The 25,618-nt window shown below is 43.5% G+C and overlaps 1 protein-coding gene across 12 annotated transcripts in view; it reads left to right on the forward strand.

Annotated features, from left to right (window-relative positions):
• The window catches only part of ptprz1a (protein tyrosine phosphatase receptor type Z1a), an 87,032-nt gene that overhangs the window by 28,667 nt on the left and 32,747 nt on the right, over positions 1–25,618 (forward strand). For 11 of the 12 annotated variants that reach the window (XR_008570414.1, XR_008570411.1, XR_008570413.1 and 8 more), the window contains exons 2-10: positions 3,582–3,644; positions 10,945–11,147; positions 13,493–13,644; positions 13,809–13,904; positions 16,027–16,093; positions 16,166–16,323; positions 20,403–20,553; positions 21,847–22,031; positions 23,593–23,719. Coding sequence is in view for 8 of the 12 variants with exons in the window: in XM_054776299.1 (XP_054632274.1) it covers positions 3,582–3,644; positions 10,945–11,147; positions 13,493–13,644; positions 13,809–13,904; positions 16,027–16,093; positions 16,166–16,323; positions 20,403–20,553; positions 21,847–22,031; positions 23,593–23,719 (1,202 nt within the window). In the remaining 4 variants the exon portion in view is untranslated. The remainder of the gene's footprint in view (positions 1–3,581; positions 3,645–10,944; positions 11,148–13,492; positions 13,645–13,808; positions 13,905–16,026; positions 16,094–16,165; positions 16,324–20,402; positions 20,554–21,846; positions 22,032–23,592; positions 23,720–25,618) is intronic. The other variant, XM_054776304.1, reaches the window with a different exon arrangement.

Consider the following 25,618-nt stretch of genomic DNA (forward strand, 5'->3'; position numbering starts at 1 on the left):
TGCTGTGATAAATGGAAGCATGAGAATGTTCGGCACATAGTAAAATATGGTGGTGGCAGTGTGATGGTCTTCAGGACCTGGAAGACTTGCTGTGATAAATGGAAGCATGAGAATGTTCGGCACATAGTAAAATATGGTGGTGGTAGTGTGATGGTCTTCAGGACCTGGAAGACTTGCTGTGATAAATGGAAGCATGAGAATGTTCGGCACATAGTAAAATATGGTGGTGGCAGTGTGATGGTCTTCAGGACCTGGAAGACTTGCTGTGATAAATGGAAGCATGAGAATGTTCGGCCATCTGTTGGTGACCTCAAGCAACTTGGGTTGTGCAGCAGGACAATGATCCAAAACACACCAGCAAGTCCACCTCTGAATGGATGAAGACTTTGGAGTGGTCTAGTCCAAGTCCTGACCTGAATCCTATTGAGATGCTGTGGCATGACCTTAAAAAGGCGCTTCATGCTGAAAAAGCCTCCAATGTGGCTGAATGACAACAATTCTACAAAATTCCTCCACAGCGCTGAAAGGGACTCATTGCAAGTTATCGCTTAGGCTGCAAGCCCCCCCAACCGACCTCGGTTAAGCTGAAGAAGGTGGTAGATGGTGCACAGCCTTGTTTACTAGACAGATACTTTATTAATCTCCAAGAGAACTTCACTAGCATGCTGTATGTTGTATTGTATTTGCTAGTTTACTGTAGATGTGCAATTTTCGGGAGAAATTGCGTGTGAATGCTGGCAATGCTGACGCCAAACTGCCATGCTGCACTCGCTGTCGAATCCCGCACCCGAACCCTGACGTACTGAAATGCTGTAGGTAGCATGCGAACACCTAGCGCTGACGAGCTGACGCCGGACTGAAATTAGGATGTTAACACCTAGCATGATAGCACAAAGTGTCAATGTAAGATTTAAAATAAAAGGGCTAAAATGCTATCATGCTCATGTTAGCTATGCTAACTCGCAAACTGTTAACATCTAACTCAAAACCACTGTCTATGTATGTTTATACTTTTGAAAATAGCAAAAAAATCGACTATGCTAATTTAAGCGTTCTAGTAATGCTAACATGCTTGACGTTAACTTGCTAACACCGAACATGAAAACACTGTCTGTATAAGTTTGTAACTTCGAATTATTCACGACAAAAGCTAACATGCTAATTTTAACCTGCTAGCAATGCAAAATTTGCTAACATTGTGCATTTATTTGGCTGAATTTGAATTTGAATAAGTGGCACCCAAATTTGAAATGCATGCTACTACCTAGCTAACTAAAAAAAACAATTTATTTTGCCTTCAAACTTAACTCAAATTGGGTTGGAAATAGATGGTTTTCTTGATTTTTCTCCAGCCGCTGTGCCTCCCCCGGTGTGTAGTAAGAGTTTTATAAGGTCTTCCAGGGCAAGTAGTGACATTGTTTATCCACTTCAGTGGGGTTGTTACAGGAGTGGAGCGGTTTGAAGCTCACAGCCAATGAGCCATGGTCTAAGGTTTTCACGGTTGGGTTTCCCTGGATTCTAAGTCTTTGTTGTACACCACCCGCCCCCACACTGCTGTGAGAGTGGCGGCAGCTTGCCTATGAAGCACCTGCTCCTGGCCACAACTCAACTTCCTGTCGGAAGGTCTTTGGTGGTCGGCCCCAGAGGAGGTCACCGGGGGGGCAGTGCCCGTGTGCAGACTGTCAATCATGTAATCCTGGATTACAGCGCTATCATCCCAAGCTCAGCCCGGGAGGGGGTCTCATCTCCTAATTTCCTGCAGACTCAGACTGGGCACAGCTTAACAGGATTGGCTGTTGCAACAAATTCAAATTGTACTTTATCAACAGATAACCTCAGCTCCTCGAGGTGTCATGTGACTCCTTTTAGCAAGCTACTACTACTTTAAACAGAGGTTTTATTACAGCGCAAATACACTTAGATCATGCTTGGAACCCACCAACCCAAACCACAGCGCTGACATCAATACATGCACAAGACTCATTACTCATTACTTCATCCTCGCTAGTTTTTGCTAGTTTGACCAAGACCTGCTGTGGAAGCCAGACAATTGGAGATTTATAAATTATACAGAGCAACAAACACATGCACAGACCAGCAGAATACACAAACACAAAGTAACTATGATGACAATTCTAGCAATACTTCCTCACCGGTTATGAAACAGTACATGACATTATCAGTGATATTTACACTACATACTGTACAAGTTTATTATTTATTTATTTATACAGACAGCAGCATTTTATAAATTTGCCATTCAGCTTTTGCAGACTTTTGGTCAACAAAATACTTTTTTAAATTTTTATTTCATTTTCTCTGAAAATAGATCGTTTTTCCCACAGAAAGCACACAGAGTCTCATCCACCATAAGTGGGTATATCGGCGTACGGACAGCACTTTTACACTGTATCGCGCTTTTTCAAAAAATAATTGACAAATGGGCACTGTTTCGTGGTTGATTATGGCCTATTATTAGTCAAAAAATATTGAAAGACAACATAAAGTGGTGTGAAAAAGTGTTTGCCCCCTTCCTGAGTTCTTATTTTTTTGCATGTTTGTCACACTTAAATGTTTCAGATCATCAAACAAATGTAAATGTTAGTCAATGACAACACAACTGAACACAAAAGGCAGTTTTAAATGAAACGTTTTATTATTAAGGGAGAAAAAATCCAAAGCTGCATGTCCCTGTGTGAAAAAGTGATGGCCCCCTAAAGCTAATAAGTGGTTGGCCCCCCTTAGCAGCAACAACTGCAATCAAGCGTTTGTGATAACTTGCAATGAGTCTCTTCCAGCGCACCTTCCAAAAAGTTGTCTGGTCAGACCACAGAGTATTTTCCCAAAGGTCTTGGGGATCATCAAGATGTTTTCTGGCAAAATTGAGACGAGCTTGAATGTTGTTTTTGTGGTTTTGGTCTTGGAACTCTGCCATGCAGGCCATTATGGCCTAGCATCTTTCTTATGGTGGAGTCATGAACACTGACCTTAACTGAGGCAAGTGAGGCCTGCGGTTCTTTGGATGTTGTTGTGGGGTCTTTTGTGACCTCTTGGATCTCTTGGTCTCTGCGCTCTTGGGGTCATTTTGGTCGGCCGGCCGCTCCTGGGAAGGTTCACCACTGTTCCTTGTTTTGGGCATTTGTGGATAATGGCTCTCTCTGTGGTTGGCTAGAGTCCCAAAGCTTTGGAAATGGCTTTATAACCTTTTCCACACCGTGAGATCTCAATTACTTTCTTTTTAGGAGCAGACATTTTTGTCCTCTCGGAACCCGAAATGGTGGGAAATTAAAGGGACCCCAGAGGGCTAGTAAAATCCATAATAGATTTTAAACAAAGACTAGTTAGCTAGCTCGTGTATCTTTGCCCATCTTTGTCCTGTAGGTGGCAGTACTGCACACATGATGTTTGCCAGTCAATGGCACAATAAGTACTTGTAGTCTGGCTAGCTTGTGTTGGCTTTATTTTCTTGTGTGCTCATTGAGTTTTGTGTCAGTGTGTCAAGTTTTCACTGAAAAGTGATTATGTCATTCTTCTCTTCAATGTGACTTTGTGTTTTGTGTGTATGTGTGTGTGTCTTGCAGTCGGAGGTTACACTTACCGGAACCAGCGCAAGTTCAGCGAGGACATGGACTGGTCGTACGCAGGTGAGTCACTGCAGCAGCGTTTGTTGATGTCGAGCGTAACCGCCACTTAAACATTGCAATACAGGGCTCACGGTCATGACACGCCAGTGCTTGAGCTTGGCCTGAGGCGAGCATAGAAGAATTTGTGTTACTCTCTGGGAAATAGTAACACTGGATAAGATTTTGGGCACATACTGCTCTACAATTTTAGCTTTACTGTACATGCACCCAAAGAACAAATGATGAATTCAGCTGAAAGCAGCCTGTTCAAGCACACGTAAACACCTACATCACTTTATGTTTGACTATTAAGGTCCGTTTGACATCAATTACAATACATTCGTTCACTTCTTGGATTCTAAATGTACTCTTTGCCAATTTTACATACATAGGAGAACGATGACAATGTGGTGAACAAATATGGCGATTCGCAGGAGACGACACGTGGACTGCTAGCGAAGCAGTGCTACTTTTCAGTAGTTTATATCACATTTGGCAGCAAAATGTATTGAAAATGGATGAAAATGTTCTTTATTACAATGTAGCAGATGTTGATTAGCACCACACTGAAGCTTAGTTCATTTTATCGACCAAGAAAAAAAGCTGTGACGTGATCATTGCTTCCAAAATAACGAATGCTTGTGGAAGTTGTCCCGCCAGCTGGAGGTCCGATCGGGTCTTGTGCCAAATTTCCATCGTTGGCTTTGTGGCCAAGAGCAAAACGGTAGCAGTAGCGTCCGCCGAGGCCCATAATGGCGCCTTTGTTTGTCAATGTAAAGCGAAAGTACGCGCATGTTTACTCTTATACAAACAAAAAGTCATTTCAGTACGCTGAAAAGTTTGCCATTGCACACATGAAATTCTACTTACCTAATGTGGAAATAATGGCACGTAATTGTTACGTCCTCTGTCGGCAACAAGCGAAAAGCTGTCAGGTTCCGCGGGACAGGAGTGCGCACTTCCTGTCCGGGCGTCACTTCCGGCTGGGAGAAATCTGCAGCTGCTGCTCACCACTGTGATTAAAGATTTTTATTTGCACGCTACCGCCTCGTCTCTGCATCCTGGGGGTCAAGCTCCCAACAGCAACCGGCCCGTCACCAGACCGTGACAAAAGCTCTGTCTTCGCCACGCACACGCGTATGCTGAATCCGGAGTTTCCCAAAATCTCAGGTTTTAAGGACAAAAGCCTATGTTTGTGTGGATGAGAAGCCAAAAAGCATAGAAAAATATGCATTTTTTTAAAAATCTGTATTTGTGCAGACAGGGGCGAAGGTCAAGACTCCCCTGTTTTCTGGCTTGATCTACCATCCTTCTTCTCTATTTTTTTATCTCAAGCAAACCGGTCGACCCACTGAACCTAGGTTCTGTTCAGGGTTTCTTCCTCAGAGGGAGTTTTTCCTTGCCTCTGTTGCCAGGTTCTTGCTCATGTGGGGTTTCAGTTGCTTCTCTATTTTTTGTTTATGAGTGTGACCTTCATGTGTAAAGGGCCATGAGATAGTGTAACTGTTGTTGTGATTTGACGCTATAGAAATAAGGAAGTGTGGAAGTGTGTTGTGTGTGCTGAGAATGTTTACTGACGGTGAAGACGAGCTGGCCGCAGTAACAAACAAGCGTCGAGTCCTTATTTCACTCTGAACTTGCACGTCGTCAGCGGGCATCGTAAAGCGCTCGTTAGCATTCACTCGTTCAATACCAAAGACGTATTATATGTTTTTATAATCCCGAACACCCATTCTCAACAACAATCTTTTACGTTTATTGGAACTAGAGGCAAAAATAGGTGATGCAATAACATTTCAGAGCACTTTTAATCTATAAAAACGGGCACAAGGTAGCAGAAGTACGTTTGATAAGAGCTGGGCAGGGATCATTTCAATTGAAGAATCACACATGGCAGCAAGGAGGAAGTGAGAGCGCGTGGAGGAGTGCAGCGTGCAGAGGGTTACGCATTGTTGGGAAATTTTAACGCATGCGCACACACATCCACGCACAAAGTCCAGTTCCAAATGGGAAAATTGTAAATAGTTCATGGTGTTGTATTTGCAAATAAATGGTTATTTTGATGTAAAACAGACCCTTTTTTGTGAATGTATAGTTGTTTAGATACTTAAGCTGTCACAAAAGCAAAAAACTGTGTGTTAAAATTTGTGTTAAAGTGAAAGTTATGCTTGAAATGTATCTTTTCACAAAAAGCAGTTTTTCTCCTTTTTTAGTCGGGAACTGATATTTTCCTGAAACTTACCTATGTTCTACTGCTGATTACTAAAGAACAGAAAAAAGGTAGAAACAGACTTTTTTTCTGGTGAAAGACGGGAGTCTTATCTTTCTTTTGGTAGGTTCCATGTTTATATAAGCACAGGACACAATATCCTGTGCGCCTTGAAGGACCAGTCAAGATCGTCTAAAATGGCCGCTACTGAAGGGGTTGTCTTTTGAAAAATGGCTGGGATTGAATGAGTTCACAAGCGGTAAAACACAACACGATGTAAACACACTCATACACCCGGAGTCCCGCGCACACACACACACAGTCGCACTAGCATGCGCTGCTAAAGTAAGCTAACTGGCTAGCTTCCATTCACGCTGCGTAAGTGAGGAGTCTCCATGTTTTTTTGACAGCTTATGCCTGTTTTTCAGCTCGTCAGTTCGACATGTTTAGTCCGGGTGGGGGCGGGCTAGTGTTTGTGAAGAGATTCCGCCACGATTGAGCGGTTCGCTGGGGAAACGCTTCCCCAGGCAAACGTTCCTTCTCCTTACGATGACAGCGTTTCATTCACGTTGTGTCACTTTCCACGAGATTCCGCGTTTAACAGTAGATTCCGTTTTCATTGGCCAATTCCACGATTCTGTTAACGTGGGGCCCTACTATCGCTGCTATGTGTGAAAAGACGACTGGAGGGCTAAAGCAATCAGTGATTTCACCGTGGAAATGATGGCGCTGGATGACCAGCCCTTCACCATTGTTGAAGATGCCGGCTTTTGTTGGCCAGTTACCCACTTAACCCACGGTTTGTACTAGTAGTGGTGTCATAATATTTGGTAAGGGCAAATGTACAGGTACACTTTGTCACATCCAACTTTGAGTCCTTCTTACCTTCAGGTGTGCACATATTACAGTTAAATCCATTTTTTTTTAAGATATACGTTATCAGTCTTGAAAAGTTAGCAGTCTTGAAAAGCAGTAAATTATCGGTATCGGCTTGAAAAAAAAAAAAATGTCCATCTTTATTATTCTCATATCCGTCTGCTTCATGAAGAACAGTCACTGGTGTTCTCCTGACAAACCCTTTTTTTATTTACTCGCTAGTTGCATGAAAAACACCTTTTAATAAACATGCACCTGCTGCTAATTTGTTCAAACAGATCGTAAAGTGGAGCTGGTCCAACCTGGTGCTAACAAATGGGACATCCCGTGTGTGCATGTGTGTGTGCGCTCAGCGACCTGCTAATATCCATCCTCACCCAGAAGCCACTCTGCTGACCTGGTTGTGGGCTGGTGGAGAGAGCAGGAGCGGCCAATCAGAGTTTGCCGGGAGGGTCACATGACCACCTGTTACTAAAAACAACGCTTAATTAGCGTGGCGGCAGTTAACATCTGCAGGAAATAGTCCAGAGAAACATCTGGTTAGTCAGGGAAGTGTGCCTCTTTAAAGGGTCCCTGACATGATTTATCAACTTTATATGTTATATATTGTTTGTAATTATGTTCTACATTGGTCCATTTTTGAAAGCAAACGGTAAATTTGCATTTATAGTTGATGGTGCCAGCCATGACGAGCTAGCGCTCGCTGTTCGGTCTCAGTTCCGGAAGCGACGTCATCCGGGTGACACCTCTCAGCTAAAGCAGAGTAAACAAACAGTAGTCATGCCAAAACATGTCAGAGTGCCCAAGTTTGATTTCTTTTCCAAAGGAGGAAGGTTTAAGTCCACAATGGCCAAAGCAAGGGCAGAGAAGGAGAGACAGGCGGACGCCCACCTTGAGTTCTGTTCTTTGCAGTGATCATTTCACTGATGACTCTTATGAACGGACACCTTCACAAGAAGTGTTTGGCTTGAAAGTACGCAATAAGCGCATTTTGAAAAGGGTACACAGGTAAGGTACACAAAAAAGACAATATGAGCGACGTCTAAGTTGCCACAGAACAGAGCAAGCCATGTCTTGTTTACATACATTGTTAACACTATTCCACGATAGCGACAAGGCTGTAAAGCATTATGTAGGCTATAAAGACCCCTTACGCTCATTAAGAAGACGATTGTAAGCAATAATTGAAGGATAAGCAATAAGTAATTCACACTTACCATTCTGTGTTTTGAAAGCGACCAAATCTTCATCTCCATGTCTTAAGGCTTAAGACACATTGTTATATTGCTTTACCATGTTATCATGCTATTCAGAACTAGTAAAAGGAAATGAACAAATGTATCAGCACTTGATGTGAAATGCATTAGCAATTGTGACATGTATTAGCTATTGGATGTGAAACAAAGAGGGGGAGGGATTGAATAAGATCTGCTTCTTCCTGCTGCTTTTGGACATTTGGAATTGTGATATGAGAGGTATACTGATGTGAAAGAATGTGAGAAAAAAAAAAGAATGTTCAAATAAATCAATCAATAAGTCCAGTTCTCCAAATGTTTCTCCCTTCTTTTCTGCTTGAAAACTATTGACACTTGGCTGAAATCTTCGCTGTGATCACTGTAAACATCCTCTGTCCCGTGCACCGCTATGTTTGTGTAGCTGAGTGATTGTACTCCGATGAACAGCGAGAGATAGCTCGTCCTGGGTGGCGCCATGAACTCTAAATGTCATTTTTGCGAATTTAATGTTTGCTTTCAAAAGCTGAACAATGTAGAACAGAATCACAAACAATATATAACATGTTTAAGCAAAGTTGATAAATCGTGTCAGGGATCCTTTGATGACTTCTGAGTCGATATTATGTTATATTTTGTTATGTTTATTAGGGATGTTCCGATCTATGGGCCACCGATCAGTATTGGTCGATTTTCGTGAGAAACACCCGATCGACTTTTGCCGATAACCGCCTTTCAAAGTGCATCACAAAAAACGATGCACATGCGGCGGCAAATCCTACACGTCTGCTGTCACGTAGGGTTACCAAGGAAATAACGCGTCTCATATTGAGCTTGACACAGGCCATGCCAGCGTCTTTGACCACTCCCTTATCAAACCTTTTCTTTCGTCTCTGTTTACACGCTTTGCCTGTCTGTCACTGGCCGTGCTGTACGATGGCGGCAGCTAGCTGGAGTTACCCGCCTAGCTTCTGGTCTTTGGACTCCAAATGTGAGATTTTACCACAGAATTTTGTTTTTAAGATAAACGAGCAGCACGGTTCGTTCGGAGCTCGTTTTTTGTCCCACAGGGAAGCCACAAGTCGATATCACGTCCATGCGGCACGCGCTAACCTTTTCACTGAACGTTACTATTTTGGTGTCATTATACTAATTATGTCTTCTCCTCAAACCACTATTTGTGTGTGGTTGCTTAATGAGTATAAGCACATAGTGTGTCCAGCTGTATGATGGTGATGCTATCACAGGGATGACTATTATCGTATATTACTTGTATAACTGTTAAATTCAGACTTTATGCCTTTTATGTAATGACAAATGAGCAGAACACAGCATAAAGACGATGTGGAGATGTGCTTGGTAAATACAGTAGTGTACAATTGAAATGTTGCCAGCCATAAATAAAACACAAGTACTGGTGGAAGTTGGAGACCTCTGCGACCTGGACACTGAATTTATTCTGTTTTAAGTTGAGCAGGACAGATTTCTGTTGAATAAAGATTTTTATTATTATTTTTGTTTCATTATACTTAATTTTGGTATCTTGAATTGAAAAAAATAATTTTTGAACAGTTTATTTATTGGTGTTACTCCAACACATGCATCAAATTAAATTCAGGTATGTGTCAAATAGTACAAAAATTGTTCCACACAAATAAAGGCAAAAAAACACTATCCGCCCAAACATTTATTTATTTTTTTACAAGAAATACATTGAAAAATAGGCAGAACGGTGGTCTAGTGGTTAGCACGTTGGCCAACACAGTAACAGCTTGGAGATCGGGAAGACCAGGGTTCGATTCTCCCTTGGGCATTTCTGTGTGGAGTGTGCATGTTCTCCCCGTGTGCGCGTGGGTTTTCTCCGGTTTCCTCCCACATTCCAAAAACATGCATGTTAGCTTCAATGGCGACTCTAAATTGTCCATAGGTATGAATGTGAGTGTGAATGCTTGTTTGTCTATATGTGCCCTGTCATTGGCTGGCGACCAGTCCAGGGTGTACCTCGCCTGTCGCCCGAAGTCAGCTGGGATAGGCTCCAGCATGCCCCCGCGACCCTAATGAGGAAGAAGCGGCATAGAAAATGGATGGATGGACATTGAAAAATGTACAGTTAATTGGCCAATCTCCCTCATTGGATGATCGGTATCGGAATCACAGCATAATATCGAAGCATTGCTAATATTTATGTCTTATGTGTCTTCCATCCATCCATTTTCTATGCCGCTTCTCCTGTTTAGGGTCGCGGGGGTATGCTTGAGCCTATCTCAGCTGACTTCGGGGTACACCCTGGACTGGTCGTCTTATGTGTCTTGTTTTCTCTTATTATGTCAACTATATTGGGTAATAGGAGTGTAAAGGTGACTACAGGGGTGCCATTTCATGTCTAGTGGGCTCTAATAATGTTAAAAACCATAGATAGAAGGTCATAAACAAGTTCTCAGTGCCCTAACTACAGAAATGTTCAATTTTTTTCTTCAGTAGACAGTTTTTTCCCCAAAAGAAAACACATCTCATTCACCCTGAGTCAGTAATAATTCACAATATAATAAAACATAAAAGGCAAAACATATATGAAGTAATGACGTGACATCGGTGCAAGATAGTGGCGCCCCGTGTGGCTATCGTTAGCACTAGCTTCCACAGTCAATCCCGGCCTCAAAACTCGCAGTGAAGTGAACACAAGTTAATATATGATGCAAAGTCTTTAGTAGAATTCCAACAAGCAAGCGGTGTATCCTTTGGCCTGACGACCAGGCTAAACCTGCGAGAGAAGAACGTCTGAGTGGAACAGCTGGAGGTCATTAGCGTGCTAGCTTGTTAGCCCCAGAGAGGCTTACCTATGAGCCGTCATAGGAACGTGAGCACTTCATCCTGTTGTTTTACTGATGGAGATGACAAATCACTGACATCATTAATGTGAAAAAGCACCTTGCCAGGAGACAAACCATCTGGAAGGTTCCTATCTTGTATCAACGAGGTCATTATTGCTGCTTCACTGTGTCAGGGACGTTTATGTGCCCCCTCCAGGAACGTTAAACCAGGACAACTGGGCCAAGAAGTTCCCGTCATGCAGCAGCGCCAAGCAGTCACCCATCAACGTGGAGGAGAACCTAGCCCAGGTGAAGCTGCAGTACCAGAAGCTGAGGTTTGAAGGCTGGGAGGACTTGACGGGGGACCGGACCACCATCAAGAATGACGGCAAGACCGGTAAGAGTTCTTGTCTCACTTCCGTCCTTTTGTCCAGGCTACAGTTACACCTCAACTAAAAGGCACCGTTTCTCTTTTAAGTGGCGAGAAACATGATAAGGCGTCATTGTTAAGCAAAAGTGTAAGCGAGACGTGCCTTACGAGGCGATTAAAAACAGCTCGTTGTTCAAGCGGGACAGAGGACACCCGGACACTTGTTTGAACATGTCAGCACACAAACACACACTTTTTCTGAGCCTCCAAGGAGCTTGAAAGAGAAAAAGATGGATGAGCAAACAGCTTTTTATGGAGTACAAAGAAAGTTGCCAACACAACTCAATCAGCTTGAGTCAATATTTGCTATATTGTCTCTAACACTGAACAAAAAGGGACACGGCGGACATTCAGGGACATTTCCATGACAACAGGCTTTTGTCAAAGGCACGTCCGTTGATGTTCCACTGCGTATTTCATACTTGTTGGAAAACCACAGTACAGGGGATCCGCATACACTCACGATTGATCATTTGTGATCACGCAAATTCATGCATGTTTTGTCATGTTTTGGGCCGTTATTTTTCTGCTGAAAAAACACATCTCATTCACCCTAATTGGCTAATCATTTATAAACACGTGCTTTACATGCATGACATGCATACGTACAGCATACGTGTACCACTGTGAAAGCTCCCCCAGCACCAGAACATTATTTTCTCTTATTATGTTTACTATTTTGGGTAATCACAGTATAAAGGTGACTATAGGGGTGCTATTTCATGTCCAAAGGGCTCTAATAATGTTAAAAAGTTGATTTAGAAGGTCATAACCAGGGTTTTTTTTAATGTCATTTATGTCTCATTTTCTTTTATTATGTTAACTATTTTGGGTAATAGCAGTATAAAGGTGACTATAGGGGTGCTATTTCATGTCTAGAGGTCTCTAATAATGTTAAAAAGCATATTTCGGAGGTCATAAATGAGTTTTTATGTCGTATATGTCTTATTTTCTTTTATAATGTTTACTATTGTGGGTAATAGCAGTATAAAGGTGACTATAGGGGTGCTATTTCATGTCTATAGGGCTCTAATAATGTTAATAAGCTTATTTAAACGAGTTTTTATTTCGTATTTCTCTTATTTTCTTTTATGATGTCTACTATTTTGGGTAATAGTTGATTATAGGGGTGCTATTTCATGTCAAGAGGGCTAAAATGATGTTTTAAAAAAAAGCATTTAGAAGATGGTAAACAGGTCTTTCTATCCTCTAAATACCAAAATATTCCACCAAAATATTCTACTTTGCAGAAATTCACTTATCACTTATCTGGAACAAATGAACAACCATCAACCGTATAAAGTGCAGTGGATCCCTGCACATTTGCGATTCTGCAATTTTTTAAAGTTTTTGTAATAGTTTATGAAGGCGTGATAATACAGATACAGTGTTGAGCAGGGCTGCTCCCACTTTTTCAGCCTGCAAGCTACTTTTAAAAGGACCAAGTCCCAAAGATCTACCTCCTACAATACAGGAAATATACACTGCTCAATAAAATAAAGGGAACACTAAAATAACACATCTTGGATCTGAATGAATGAAATATTCTTATCAAATACTTTGTTCGTTACATAGTTGAACGTGCTGACAACAAAATCACCCAAAAATGATTATAATATAATTTCTTATCATAATTATATGCAATACGGCAATAAAGATAATGACACATAAGTCCTCAATAGTTGCGTATGTAACCTGAGTACCACTAATATGTCAGTCAAAATATCAACATCGCGTTCATTAGGAGACACAGTTCATGTATTACATCCAGGTAGCATTTGCTATCAAACGTTACCCATACACAAAAATTGAAAATGATTATGCAAAAGAGAATGCAGCTGAAGTCAAGGCAACGTATTAAAAAAGGTTTCAGCAGTGGGCACATTTTCCATTTCATCATGAAATAATGAATAAGTGTAGAAAACACTGATTTTTGTCGTGGAATTCATGACGCGAAGCAAAGCCATCAACAATACACTTGTTATTCCTACCTAACTAGCCGCTGCAAGTGAACAGATAACTTTTGTTATAGATGTAAGCATCTTACCGCTGAGTTAGTTTATCCGTAATCAGAATAATAACGATGAAAGTTGCATCTCCTTGTGTAGCTCGAAAATGTCAGCTGACTGATGTCATGTGACATCTACAAAGTGACGTTTCTGCAATATGTCAATTTCTTTGCTCAATCCTTGTGGGTCATCTTACATCTGTCATTATTTTGGGCGGAACCCAACCCCCGCAAAGAGCAGGCATGTAGCATCCACTGTTACACTTGCTGTGTGTGTGTGTGTGTGTGTGTGTTGCGGGTGTAGTGGCCGTGCAAGTGGATGGAGACTTCTACGTCAGCGGAGGGGGCCTCAGGTCAAAGTTCAAGGTCGGGCGCATCACCTTTCACTGGGGGCGCTGTAATGCCTCCTCCGACGGCTCTGAGCACAGCTTGGATGGCGTCAAATACCCCCTAGAGGTGAGACGGGGGAAGTACAGTATCTGAGAAACGTGACAACATTGCATTCTATGCTATATTCCATACAATATGGATATGCTTTAGGTGGATGCCCCACAGGTGCTCAATTGGATTGGGGTGTGGAGGAGAACTCTAATGATTTTTGTTGCTGTCCTGTGCCACAGATGCAGATCTACTGTTACGAACCGCATCGCTTTGACTCTTTGGAGCAAAGCATGAAAGCTGGAGGCAGAATCGCAGCCCTGGCCGTGCTCTTTGAGGTGCGTTTGTCAAGACACGACCGTCCAGAACAATCAGGTGGCATTCACATGCAAACGAGCTGGCAGGGGGCGTGGTTTGTGGCGAACGGGAACTGCTGCTACTTGCCGGGGGGACAGACTGTCTTCACACAACAAAGACGACTAACAAGATCTCGTTACATCAAGCGTTTGAAGTTGGAGCACACATTCGGGGTGGTTCTCATCAATGTTCAGGTCTTGTGCACTCTAGTGCAACCCAAAGATCCAACATGGAAGAACAGTAGTCCTACAGGCGAACGGCTGTGAAGGGACCAACGTAAGACGTTCGTTCATGAGCAGTGTTGGGGGAATTGAAACATGACTGGAAGAAAGTAAAACAGTAATGCTCTTTCTGGTAACTAATTCCACCGAAACTTGAAACTTTTTATTATTAAGGGAGAAAAAATCCAAAGCTACATGTTCCTGTGTGAAAAGGTGATTGCCCCCTAAAGCTAATAAGTGGTTGGCCCCCCCTTAGCAGCAACAACTGCAATCAAGCGTTTGTGATAACTTGCAATGAGTCTCTTCCAGCGCTGGGGAGGAATTTTGTAGAATTGTTGTCATTCAGCCACATTGGAGGCTTTTCCAGCATGAAGCACCTTTTTAAGGTCATGCCACAGCATCTCAATAGGATTCAGGTCAGGACTTGGACTAGACCACTCCAAAGTCTTCAGCCATTCAGAGGTGGACTTGCTGGTGTGTTTTGGATCAATGTCCTGCTGCAGAACCCAAGTTGGTTTCAGCTTGAGGTCACCAACAGATGGCCGATCATTCTCCTTCAGCAGAATTCATGCTTCCATTTATCACAGCAAGTCTTACACGTCCTGAAGACCATCACACTACCACCACTATGTTTTATTGTTGCTATGATGTTCTTTTTCTGAAATGCGGCATGACTTTTATGCCAGATGTAACGGGACACACACCTTCCAAAAAGTTCAACTTTTGTCTTGTCAGACCACAGAGTATTTTCCCAAAGGTCTTGGGGATCATCAAAATTAAGACGAGCCTTAATGTTGTTTTTGTTCAGCAGTGGTTTTGGTCTTGGAACTCTGCCATGCAGGCTGTTTTTGCCCAGCGTCTTTCTTATGGTGGAGTCATGAACACTGACCTTAACTGAGGCAAGTGAGGCCTGCAGTTCTTTGGATGTTGTTGTGGGGTCTTTTGTGACCTCTCGGATGAGTCTTGGAGTCCTGTGCTCTTGGGGTCATTTTGGTTGGCCGGCCACTCCTGGGAAGGTTCACCACTGTTCCTTGTTTTGGCCATTTGTGAATAGTGTCTCTCACTGTGGTTTGCTGGCGTCCCAAAGCTTTAGAATAGGCTTTATAACCTTTTCCATGCTGATAGATATCAGTTCATCTCAGTTAAGTCATGCAGTGTGTTGATTGGATGTCCTACATTGTTTACTTTGTTTACTGTTTTGGACTTTTTCTTCTTTGCTCAACGTGACGCTAAATTTCCAACCCACGAGTGTGCGTTGTTCTTCAACATGTGCCCAAACCATCTTCTTCAAATTCACACAAATTCATTTACCAAAGCTGCTAATCCCTCAAACGTTTGAAAGTTAACCTTTTTCTGGACCGCTTTGCTTCGGTTGTATCGGCGTGTGTGTGTTGTGTCTGTGTGTGTTGAATTGGCATGTGCTGAGTGAGTCATTTCGGCGTGTTATTTCGTTGAATGTTTTCAGGTTGAGACGGTTGTGTTTGCCTCTTGTTTTGCGCTCCGTGCGGTCACGTAGCCTGGGGCAGAGCTGGCATGCAGGAACCAGCAGAGGCCATGTTGGAACAGAAGCGCTGCAGGCTGGGTACTACACCATCAGCCAAAACAACACAGGCTCACGTCGGGGTTTTTGTTTGTGTACCGCTGTGGGAGGGAAGCAGCCTGTCTTGATGCTGCATTCAAGACTGCTGGGAAGTTCAATACGTCCCATTGTGAGGTCCAGTGAAAAAATGTCAGATTACCGCATCTCATGGAGTGTGCGTGTGTGGAATTAGATTTGTCTTCCATGATGGACAGTGGGGTTCGAAAAGTTCTATTTTTGAATGGTCTGTGCTGAGCTTATTAGCATAAATGCTAAAAGCTTCCGTTGTGCATTTCTTCACAGGTGACCTTGGAGGACAACGTCAATTTTGCTGCCATCATGGACGCCATTAACAGCGTGAGCAGATATGGTACGTCTGTCTGGCTTTCTCCTCATGTCCCCTTCTGGCGCTTTCATTTCAAAAGTTGCTTGTCTGTTCCAGGCAAGACCGCCCAGGTTCTGCCCTTTGCGCCGCTGGGTCTCCTGCCCAACTCCACTGAGAAGTATTTCATCTACAACGGCTCCCTGACCACGCCGCCATGCAGCGAGACCGTCGAGTGGGTCGTCTTCAAGAACACCGTGGCCGTCTCGGCCGACCAGGTGAAAAGGGTCTGGACCTCGGCTGCTTTTGATTAAAGCACTAGCTCTTAGCTATGCCTGTACGGTGTGGCCTTTAAGAGAATTGAAACATGTAATGTTGATATTTGAGTTAAGATGAATGGACAATGAGCTGTGTGTTAATTGGCTCCAGACCCAACTGCGGTAAGTGAATTTCCGCACAGTAGGATTCCTTATGTATGAATGGAATATTTTGGTAGGGCCGCACGGTGGCCTGTTGGTTAGTGTGTTGGCCACACAGTCAGGAGATCGTGGAGATCTGGGTTTGTTTTTGTGTGGAGTTTGCGTGTTCTCCCCGTGCGTGGGTACTCCGGTTTCCTACCACATTCCACAAACATGTTTAAAAAAACATACAAGACATAAATAAGACGTGTGTTGCTGTAAATGTCTTCTGGTGCTGGCGGAACAAACAGGGAGTTTCGTTGGGGGTTGAGTGAATATTAATAAGCTGAATATTTTCGGAGTTAAAGCATAGAAAACCTGTTTAGGACTTTCTAAATATGGGTTTTAACATTATTTGCCTTTACAATGTACAACAATGTACAACAATGTACAACATCTATGGCCTTTACACATTATTTGCTTACATCACATTGCGTAGGCTACGGGTTCAACTGCAGGGACATACCAGACGGCTGCTGCTAGTATAGCTAGTTAGCCTCTCCAATTTAATTGTCCTAATTTTAAGAAAGCGTTTCAAACGGAGTGAGGAAGAAGAAGGACAAAGAAGCCAAAAACGTACCACTTCCACACAGAATGAGACTTTTTGTCCCTCGATGTCTCAGCCATGGCATGTCCGTCTCAGCCATGGCATGTCGGCTGGGCTCTGCTGGCTCAGTCGCCAGTCTCCATGCAGTGTGAAAGGTATTGTCATCTAACGTCATGTCTCATAACAGTGCTGATGCCACAATACTACATATAAGTTGTCTTGACCAATAAAAGGCCACAGTCAACCACGAAACAGCGATCATATTAAAAAAAAAACATGATATAGTGAGGGAGCGATATGCGAACCGCGATATAGCGAGGGATGACTGTGTTTGCGAAAAGAGGAAGTAAGGCGTCCCTAGTATACAGTAGCTCAAAAGCGCTATGCGCCTCCTGCTGGGCCCTCCAGTACCACAATGACTGTTTTTACAGCTGACATTTGCATATCATTAAACCTACAAAAACATGTTAGTGTACTCTTACTGCTGCAACTGATGATCAGCATTAAAAGCATGCAGTATGAAATAAGGCAATACATAGTAAACATTGCTGGCTATACCCACACAGTGCCTATTATCACAAACGTACGTATGTAGAAATGCTCAGCCAGCTGTAACAACAAATTATCATTCCTGTGTGTGTGTGCGTGTGCCCTCAGAGTGATTGACAGCCATACACAGCATCTCCACATCAAACGTATTTGCTCACAAAGGCTCTTTATCCTGTTTTTTAAGACGAACCCACAGGTCTTACAAAAGGATTCTAATGTGACTTTTGCACGGGCACATCATTTTCATCAAAGACCAAACATACACACACACACGCATGCACACACATGCATACATTCTTTACGAGGCTTCTTTCCCTGTTTTTAGGGGTCTTTTAATCTGTGGAAGCACATAAATACAATGCAACTTTGAGAACGTGACAGCATCCCTGCTGTTTTTACCATCCACCTCCTGCACACTGCGTTACAAGTTTTCCACTTTTCCTCCAAAACTCCAAATGACATGTCTCGACCCGTCAGCATTCCAGCTTGGGGCGACATGCGACTACCGCCATCAGATCAGTACTGTGTCTATACACTCCTGATCAAAATCTTAAGAACAGTTGAAAAATAGCTAGAATGATAATTTTGCACATTTGGATCTTAATGAGGTTTTAAGTAGAGCTACAATATGCAAAAACAAGAAGGGGGAGTGAGACAAACAGCATTTTGAAAAAGTAATTGATTGAAAACAACAATTAAACTGAAATAGGCTGTTTATCAGCTGATCAAAAGTTTAAGACCACAGGCTATAAAAGCCCAAATCTGCTCCACATGTTCATTTTGTGTCATCATTCCCACTGTCATGCCCTCCTGATGGTAAAGCTAAGAAGCTTTCTCTTTTTCAACGTGGTGGGATTGTGGAGCTGCATAAGCAAGGCCTCTCGCAGCGTGCCATGGCTGCTGAGGTTGGGAGCAGGAAATCAGTCATTCTAAGTTTTTGGAAAGATCCTGAGCATTATGGAACAAAAAAGTCAAGTGGTAGACCCAAAATAATCACACCTGCGCCGAGCCGCAGGATCCGATTGGCTGTCCATCAAGACACAGGGCGGTCTTCCACCGAAATTAAGGCTGGTGCCAACTGCAGCGCAATAATCATCAGATGGCATCTGAGGGAAAAGGCTTTAAAAAACAAAAAAGGAGTTCACTAATTCCACAAAAGTGCCCGTTTAGACTTTGCCAGGGAGCATGGGACATTGAAAGGTGGAAAAAAGTTTTATTCTCTGATGAGAAAAAATGTAACGAGGGTCCAGATGACTTCCAACGTTACTGGCATGACAAGGAGATCCCACCTGAGATGATGTGGAGGGGGGGGTCCAACATGACCTGGGGTGCTTTTTCATTCAGTGGAACACCGGAGCTTCAGGTGGTGCAGGGTCGTCAAAAGGATGCAGATGTTGCAGCGGGCGTCCCTCATGACCGAGGGCCCTCGTCTGTGTGGTACCAGCTGGGTTCTTCAACAGGACAACGCTGCAGTTCACAATGCTGGCTTGACCAAGGACTTCTTCAGGGAGAAGAACATCACTCTTTTGGACCATCCTGCATGTTCCCCTCATTTAAATCCCATAGAGAACATTTGGGATGGATGGCAAGGGAAGTTTATCAAAATGGCCATCAGTTCCAGACAGTTGATGCCCTTGGTGAAGCCATCTTCACCACTTGGAGCAATGTTCCCACTAGCCTCCTGGAAACACTGGCATCAAGCATGCCCAAAGCCATTTTGGAAGTGATGAACAAGAACGGTGGAGCTCCTCATTACTGAGTCCTACTGAGAACATTTTTGGTTCTGGTTTGGAGAGTGTTTGGTTATTTTTTGAGCGATGGTCTTAAACTTTTGATCAGCTGATAAACAGCCTATTTCAGTTTAATTGTTGTTTTCAATAAATGACTTTTTCAAAATGCTTTTTGTCTCACTCCCCCTTCTTGTTTTTACATATTGTAGCTCTACTTAAAACCTCATTAAGATCCAAATGTGCAAAATGCTAATGCTAGCAATTTTTCGACTGGTCTTAAGATTTTGATCAGGAGTGTATATATATTAGGGGTGCCGGTAATTATTGGCCCAATAATTATCGGCAAGGAGGGAATGATGATGTCATATGCTAAATCCGATAACATTATAAATAGCTCCGATAACCGATATTTTTTTCAAAACGCTCCAGTGAGGCAAGATTACCCGTGATTTGCGATGGAGCCAAATCAAGCGCTCCTATTTTCTCCTGCCTTTGACTTTAACGGCCTGTCGTAATGTCTCCTGAGCTCACTTGCAAAGAAACATTCGCTTTCAACATGCTGGTTGTACCAACATCTTGATGAGGGGGGAAAAAAACAACATCGAGCACCCAAAAAACCTTATCAGCCACCTGAAACGCCAGCGCTGCGGCATTTGAAAAGTGCAAAAGGTTCTTGAGAGACCTCTGTGGCGTCACACCGGCTGCTCGGAGCATGTGTCCGAATACAGTGCACCTTGCTGGACCACAGCAGGTGGCTCCTCCCACTCGATACTCTGGTTCTCCTGATAGTAGTGATGTGGTAGTAGTAATGTCATGATATTTGGTTAGGACAAATCAGCAGGTACAGTTGGTCATATCCAACTGGTTGGTCATATCTGGTTGTTTAACCAGACAAGGTGACTCACTTGGTGAGGTGTGGCGACATGTGATTTCCTGTTTGCTGCTCTGTCAACAGCTGAGGACAGGAGGCAAACATAACATCCCTGGCAGAGGTCATTCCAGTCTCCTTAGCAAGTGAAAGCAGCCCTCTGGTGGCCACATGATTGACATGAATCGATGATATCATGTTCTAGTTGGAGATATTCTGCGAGGTGATGACCATGCAGCAGGCCGGCTATGTCATGTTGATGGACTACCTGCAGAACAACTACAGAGAGCAGCAGGAGCACTTTCTGGGTCAAGTCTTCTCCTCCTACACCGGCACGGAGGCGGTCCGTACACCAGGTACCCTAAACTCCACACACTTCCTGTCTGTGCACCTCTCTTAAGCTCCAGGACATTTGTCCTGCTTGGACCAGAACCTGATAATCAATGATGACTGTAGACCAGTGGATCCCCACATATTTGCTATTCAGAAGTCATGACCTTGCAAATTCATTTTTTTCCCTTTAAAAGTAGGCTGTTTTTCCTGAAGAAAACACATCTAATAATGTATAAGTACATGATAACACAGGTAAACAGGTACAGCTGTTAGAACGCCCACAATTTTTACATGGTTATGTCTTCCGTTGTACGGCAGTCCTTGGACGCACCATAGTTGTGTGCTCAGAAGTAAACGTTTGCGTGGCTCCGTCAGCACTGTCTCCGGCCAGTCAATCCGGGCCTCACAACTTGCAGTGAGGTAAACCCAAGTTAGTGGGATTCAGTGAAGCGCTATCCTGACAACCAGGCTAAAAGCTACACTCCCGTTCCATGTGCTCATGGATCATCTTACATTGTCAATCATTAGTGGTGAGCAGCTATACATTTAATACTTGAAATATGTTTAATAAGTGTGTGAGGCATATTTCGGGATTGTGTGGCGAGTGAACATTGGCAATTGAGGCGAGAAGGGCGGGATTCTGGAGCTGAATCTAATCTAATAAATACAACATTCGCTTTTATTGCAAACGTCGATGCAAAATCAGAGGAGAACATCAACATCAAGCCAGCAAGACAGTTTGGGGGGTGTTTTATTTGGTGCATATTGAAAGTGTGTCATGTTACCTCTCCCAGCTGGTCCTAATAGAACCTTTGTGACCCAAATAGAGCACCAGAGGAAGCCGTGTATAGACCACTGTCAATGTTCCTGTTCGATAATTCATAATTAACTGTATTGATCCGCTTTTGGCAGGGCAAAACCTAATCCAACCTAATTACTGTCACTGGTGGCTGTCAACATAACACACGTCACAAGTTTCATGTAGTTCATGTGTAGGGTTTCAGTCCTTGTCTCACTCTGCCCTCTAGTGGTTGGGTGTGAGACAAGCGTAGACTTGATTGCTCCACTAATCTGTCTGCTTCCTGCATTATCTGCATTGTACTACTAATACTAATACTATTACTGTTTATCTGCATTATTTGAACACATTTCATTTCAATAAGTTGCCAATAAAATGGACAAACGTCCCAAACTAAAAAGATTGAGGGTAATGTTGACGTTGCTTGTCTTTCTACTGCAAAGATAAGTTTCAATCTTGAAAAGAAGATGTCCCTCAGTACCAAAGTGATCGCTTTTATCTCACTTCTTGTGTGTAGTGTGCAGCTCAGAGCCAGAGAACGTCCAGACGATGGTCTACAACCTCAGCAGCCTGCTGGTGACATGGGAGCGCCCCCGGGCGGTGTATGACGGCGCCATCGACAAATACTGTGTCAGCTACAAGATAGCCGACGCGGAAGGAGTCGCCCCTTCCGAGTACCTGACCGACGGAGACCAGGATGTGGTAAAGAAGAAAAAATGTCCCACCAATGCTTCATTGTTATTTGTATTCAGTACTTTTGGTTTCTTTCAACGGGGTGAAAAAAGACCACAGCTACAAAGTCTTGTGCACTTCACTGACTCATGGGCACTCGGTGAAGACTACAGTTTCACTGACTCACTCGTTGACAAAGACTTGAATTTCATTGACTCACAGGTGCTTGAGAAAAACTCGAGTTTCACTGACCCATGGGTACTCGACAAAGACTCGGGTTTCACTGACTCACGAGAGCTCAATGAAGACTTGTGTTTCACTGGCTCACAGGTGCTTGATGAAAAGTAAAGTTTCACTGACTCACGGGTACTGGACAAAGACTCAAGTTTCACTGACTCATGACAGCTTGATGAAGACTTGCATTTCACTGGCTCACAGGTGCTTGAGGAAAACTCGAGTTGCACCGACTCACGGGTACTCCTTCAAGATTCAAGATTCACTGACTCACTCGTTGACGAAGACTTGAGTCTCATTGACTCACAAATTGCTCGACGAACACTCGCGTGACTGTCTCGGGGGGCTTGTTGAAGACACTAGCTCACGGACCCTCGACGATGACTCAAGGTTTACTGATCGGCAAACGCTCGAGTTTCACTGACTCACGGGAGCTCGCAAAGTGCTTGAAGAAAACTTGAGTTTCACTGACTTACAGGTACTCATTGAAGACTTGAATTTCACCGACTCGTTGACGAAGGCTTGAGCTTCACTGACTCATAGGCGCTCGACGAAGACTTGAGTTTCACTGACTCACAGGCTCTCGACAAAGACTCGAGTTTCTGCTGACTCACAGGCTCTCGACAGAGACTCAAATTTCACTGACTCAAGGGCACTCGACGAAGACTCAAGATTCACTGACTTACAGGTGCAGGACAACTGGAGTTTCACTGACTCACCAGCGCTCTACGAAAACTCATGTTTCACTGATCAGCAAAAGCTCGAGATTCACTGACTGATGGGCACTCGACAAAGACTTGAGTTTCACTGACTCACGGCTCTCGACAAAAACTCTAGTTTTGCTGACTCAGGGGCACTCGACGAAGACTTGAGTTTCACTGACTCACGGGCACTCGACAAAGACTCGACATTCACTGACTTACAGTTGCACTACGCCTGGAGTTTCACTGACTCACCAGCACTCAATGAAGACTCAAGTTTCACTGATCAGCAAACGCTTGAGTTTAACCGCCTCACGGGCGCTCGATGAAGACTCGAGTTTCACTGATCAGCAAAGACTTGAGTTTCACTGACTCACGGGGGCTCAACGAAGACTCGAGCTTCACGGACTCACAGGAGCTTGATGAAGACTTGAGTTTCCCTGACAGATGCGCATGTGTGAGTGTCTGTGCACGCGCTTTGTTACGAGCGGCTGAAGTGGTGACCGATTCACTTGAGCGAATGACTCATAAGAAGTGGAGTCGGTAAAAGAAATGGAGTGTCGTCCATACCGTTGCTCACGGTAACTGCAAAGGCGGTCAGACATTTTCCCCATGCTGTGGTTGACGCGCTTGTCTTTCTCTCTGCTCGCCACCAGGGGGCGATCCTTGATGACGTGAGCGCCAACTACACCTACGTGGTCCAGGTGGTGGCGGTGTGTGCGAACGGTCTGTACGGACGTGCGAGCGACGTCCTGACGGTCACCGTGCTCGTCGACGACCCCGGTAAGAGCAACGGTCGTTACCGAGGGCGACGTTAGCTTAGCGTTGGTCACGTGAGGTGGGAAGAAAATGTGACAGACTGTGTACGTGTTTGTGAGATCCTGTATTTAACTGAATATCTGAGTGTTTGTCCTGCTCCTCATCACTCATACATGACATGACTGTTGGATCGATCGTCACCCCGCCCCCACACTTTCACTCAGTGTCTGTTTTTTCTTTCTTCACTCGTCTTTTTCTGTCTTCATCAGTTGTTCATTTGGAGATGCTTGTTGTGGGGGTCATTTCCTGTGTGGCCATCTTTGTTGTGCTGTGACCAGGTCACCGTAAGGCGATGGCAGCTCTTTGTTTTTCACCTTCACATGAAATAAACGCAATAAAACACTGCTGCTTTGAAAGAAGACAAGATTCCTTTCAAACATTTCATTTTATTGTACCGGTAGGCTTATACTGACGTATTTCAATGACATTATGTAACACCGCAGACCATGGGGGGTATACAGCGAAAGTGGCTCAATAAACGCAGGCTTTGCGCTCAAGCAGCATTTCAACAAAACCTCAATTCTCCAAAGACTGTTAAACGGAACTGCGACCTTGGTTATCAACTTACTTTGTCAAGTCCGGTTCTCGGGTTTGTGCTCAGTGCGCATTGCGCATTCACATAAACTGGGGTGTGTGACGTCGCATCATTCTCCTTCCGCGCAAAAATGAAGCGACCCTTGTGTATTTCACACAAGATGAGCAAGTAAGTTGAAAAAGATTATCACTACCAAGAGCAACTCGCCAACAGAGTGAGGGAGGACCGCTGGCAGAATAATACTCAGCGTGTAAATGTGCAAGGTAACACTCATTATTATGCAAACTGTACCCTAGCAGTCTTTTCATTTATGAACGCTCAACATTGTGCAACTTTGACATGTTGACATTTATCCATTTAAAGGGTCCCTGACATGATTTATCAACATTGCTTAAGTATGTTATACTGTATATTGTTTATAATTATGTTCTACATTGTTCAATTTTTGAAAGTGAACCGTATGTTTGCAGAAGTTACATGTATAGTTGATGGCGTCACCCATGACGAGCTAGCTGTCGTTGTTCAGTCTCATCTCCGGAAGTGATGTCATGGCGGTGCCGTTACCAGAGTAAACAAACTCTTGTGGAGGTAGATGGTTGACTTGTTTCAGTATATTTTTCATCAAAATAGTAGTTCCGCCACAGTTGTGTTGCTGCTGGATGTTCATAGTATTCGAGTGATACTGTAAGTTTGTTTTCTTTTCCAAAAGAGGAAAGTTTTAAGACAAAAATGGACAAAGCAAGTGCAGAGAACAACAGACAGGTTGACACCCACCTTGGGTTCTGTTTTTTTCAGTGATCATTTCGCTGATGACTGCTCTGAAGGAACACCTTTACAAGAAACATTTGGCTTGAAAGTACGTTATAAATGCTTGCTCCAATCAGGCTTTTATGCTGCCGTTACCGATCATCCATGAGTGAAATTAGCTGATACCAATCATTTTTAAATTTACTAATGCCTATATCAGGGGTCACCAACGTTTTTTTCTTGTGAGAGCTACTTTTACAAAATCAAAATGGCCAAATACTACTCATTTTTGTAACATAAATTTTCATAGCTTATTTCATAGCTTGCTTTACCAGAACATTGACAAAATGCAAGTATCACCAACTCACATATTGTATTTCAGAATGCACGTCTTTCTAGTGTTCTCACATTAACTGAAAAACTGAATGAAAAACAGGCTTGCAGGCGCCTCATGTGGTTGTGGGGGGGCTCACATTGGTGACCCCTGGGCTACCAGATATGAAAGGGGAACAATACAATATAGACCAAAACATATTTTTGACTCGCACCAAACTGAAGTTTTTTAAGGCGTGTTTTGCAGG

This window comes from Dunckerocampus dactyliophorus, chromosome 5 (genome assembly GCF_027744805.1).
Source record: "Dunckerocampus dactyliophorus isolate RoL2022-P2 chromosome 5, RoL_Ddac_1.1, whole genome shotgun sequence".
Classification (NCBI taxonomy): domain Eukaryota; kingdom Metazoa; phylum Chordata; class Actinopteri; order Syngnathiformes; family Syngnathidae; genus Dunckerocampus; species Dunckerocampus dactyliophorus.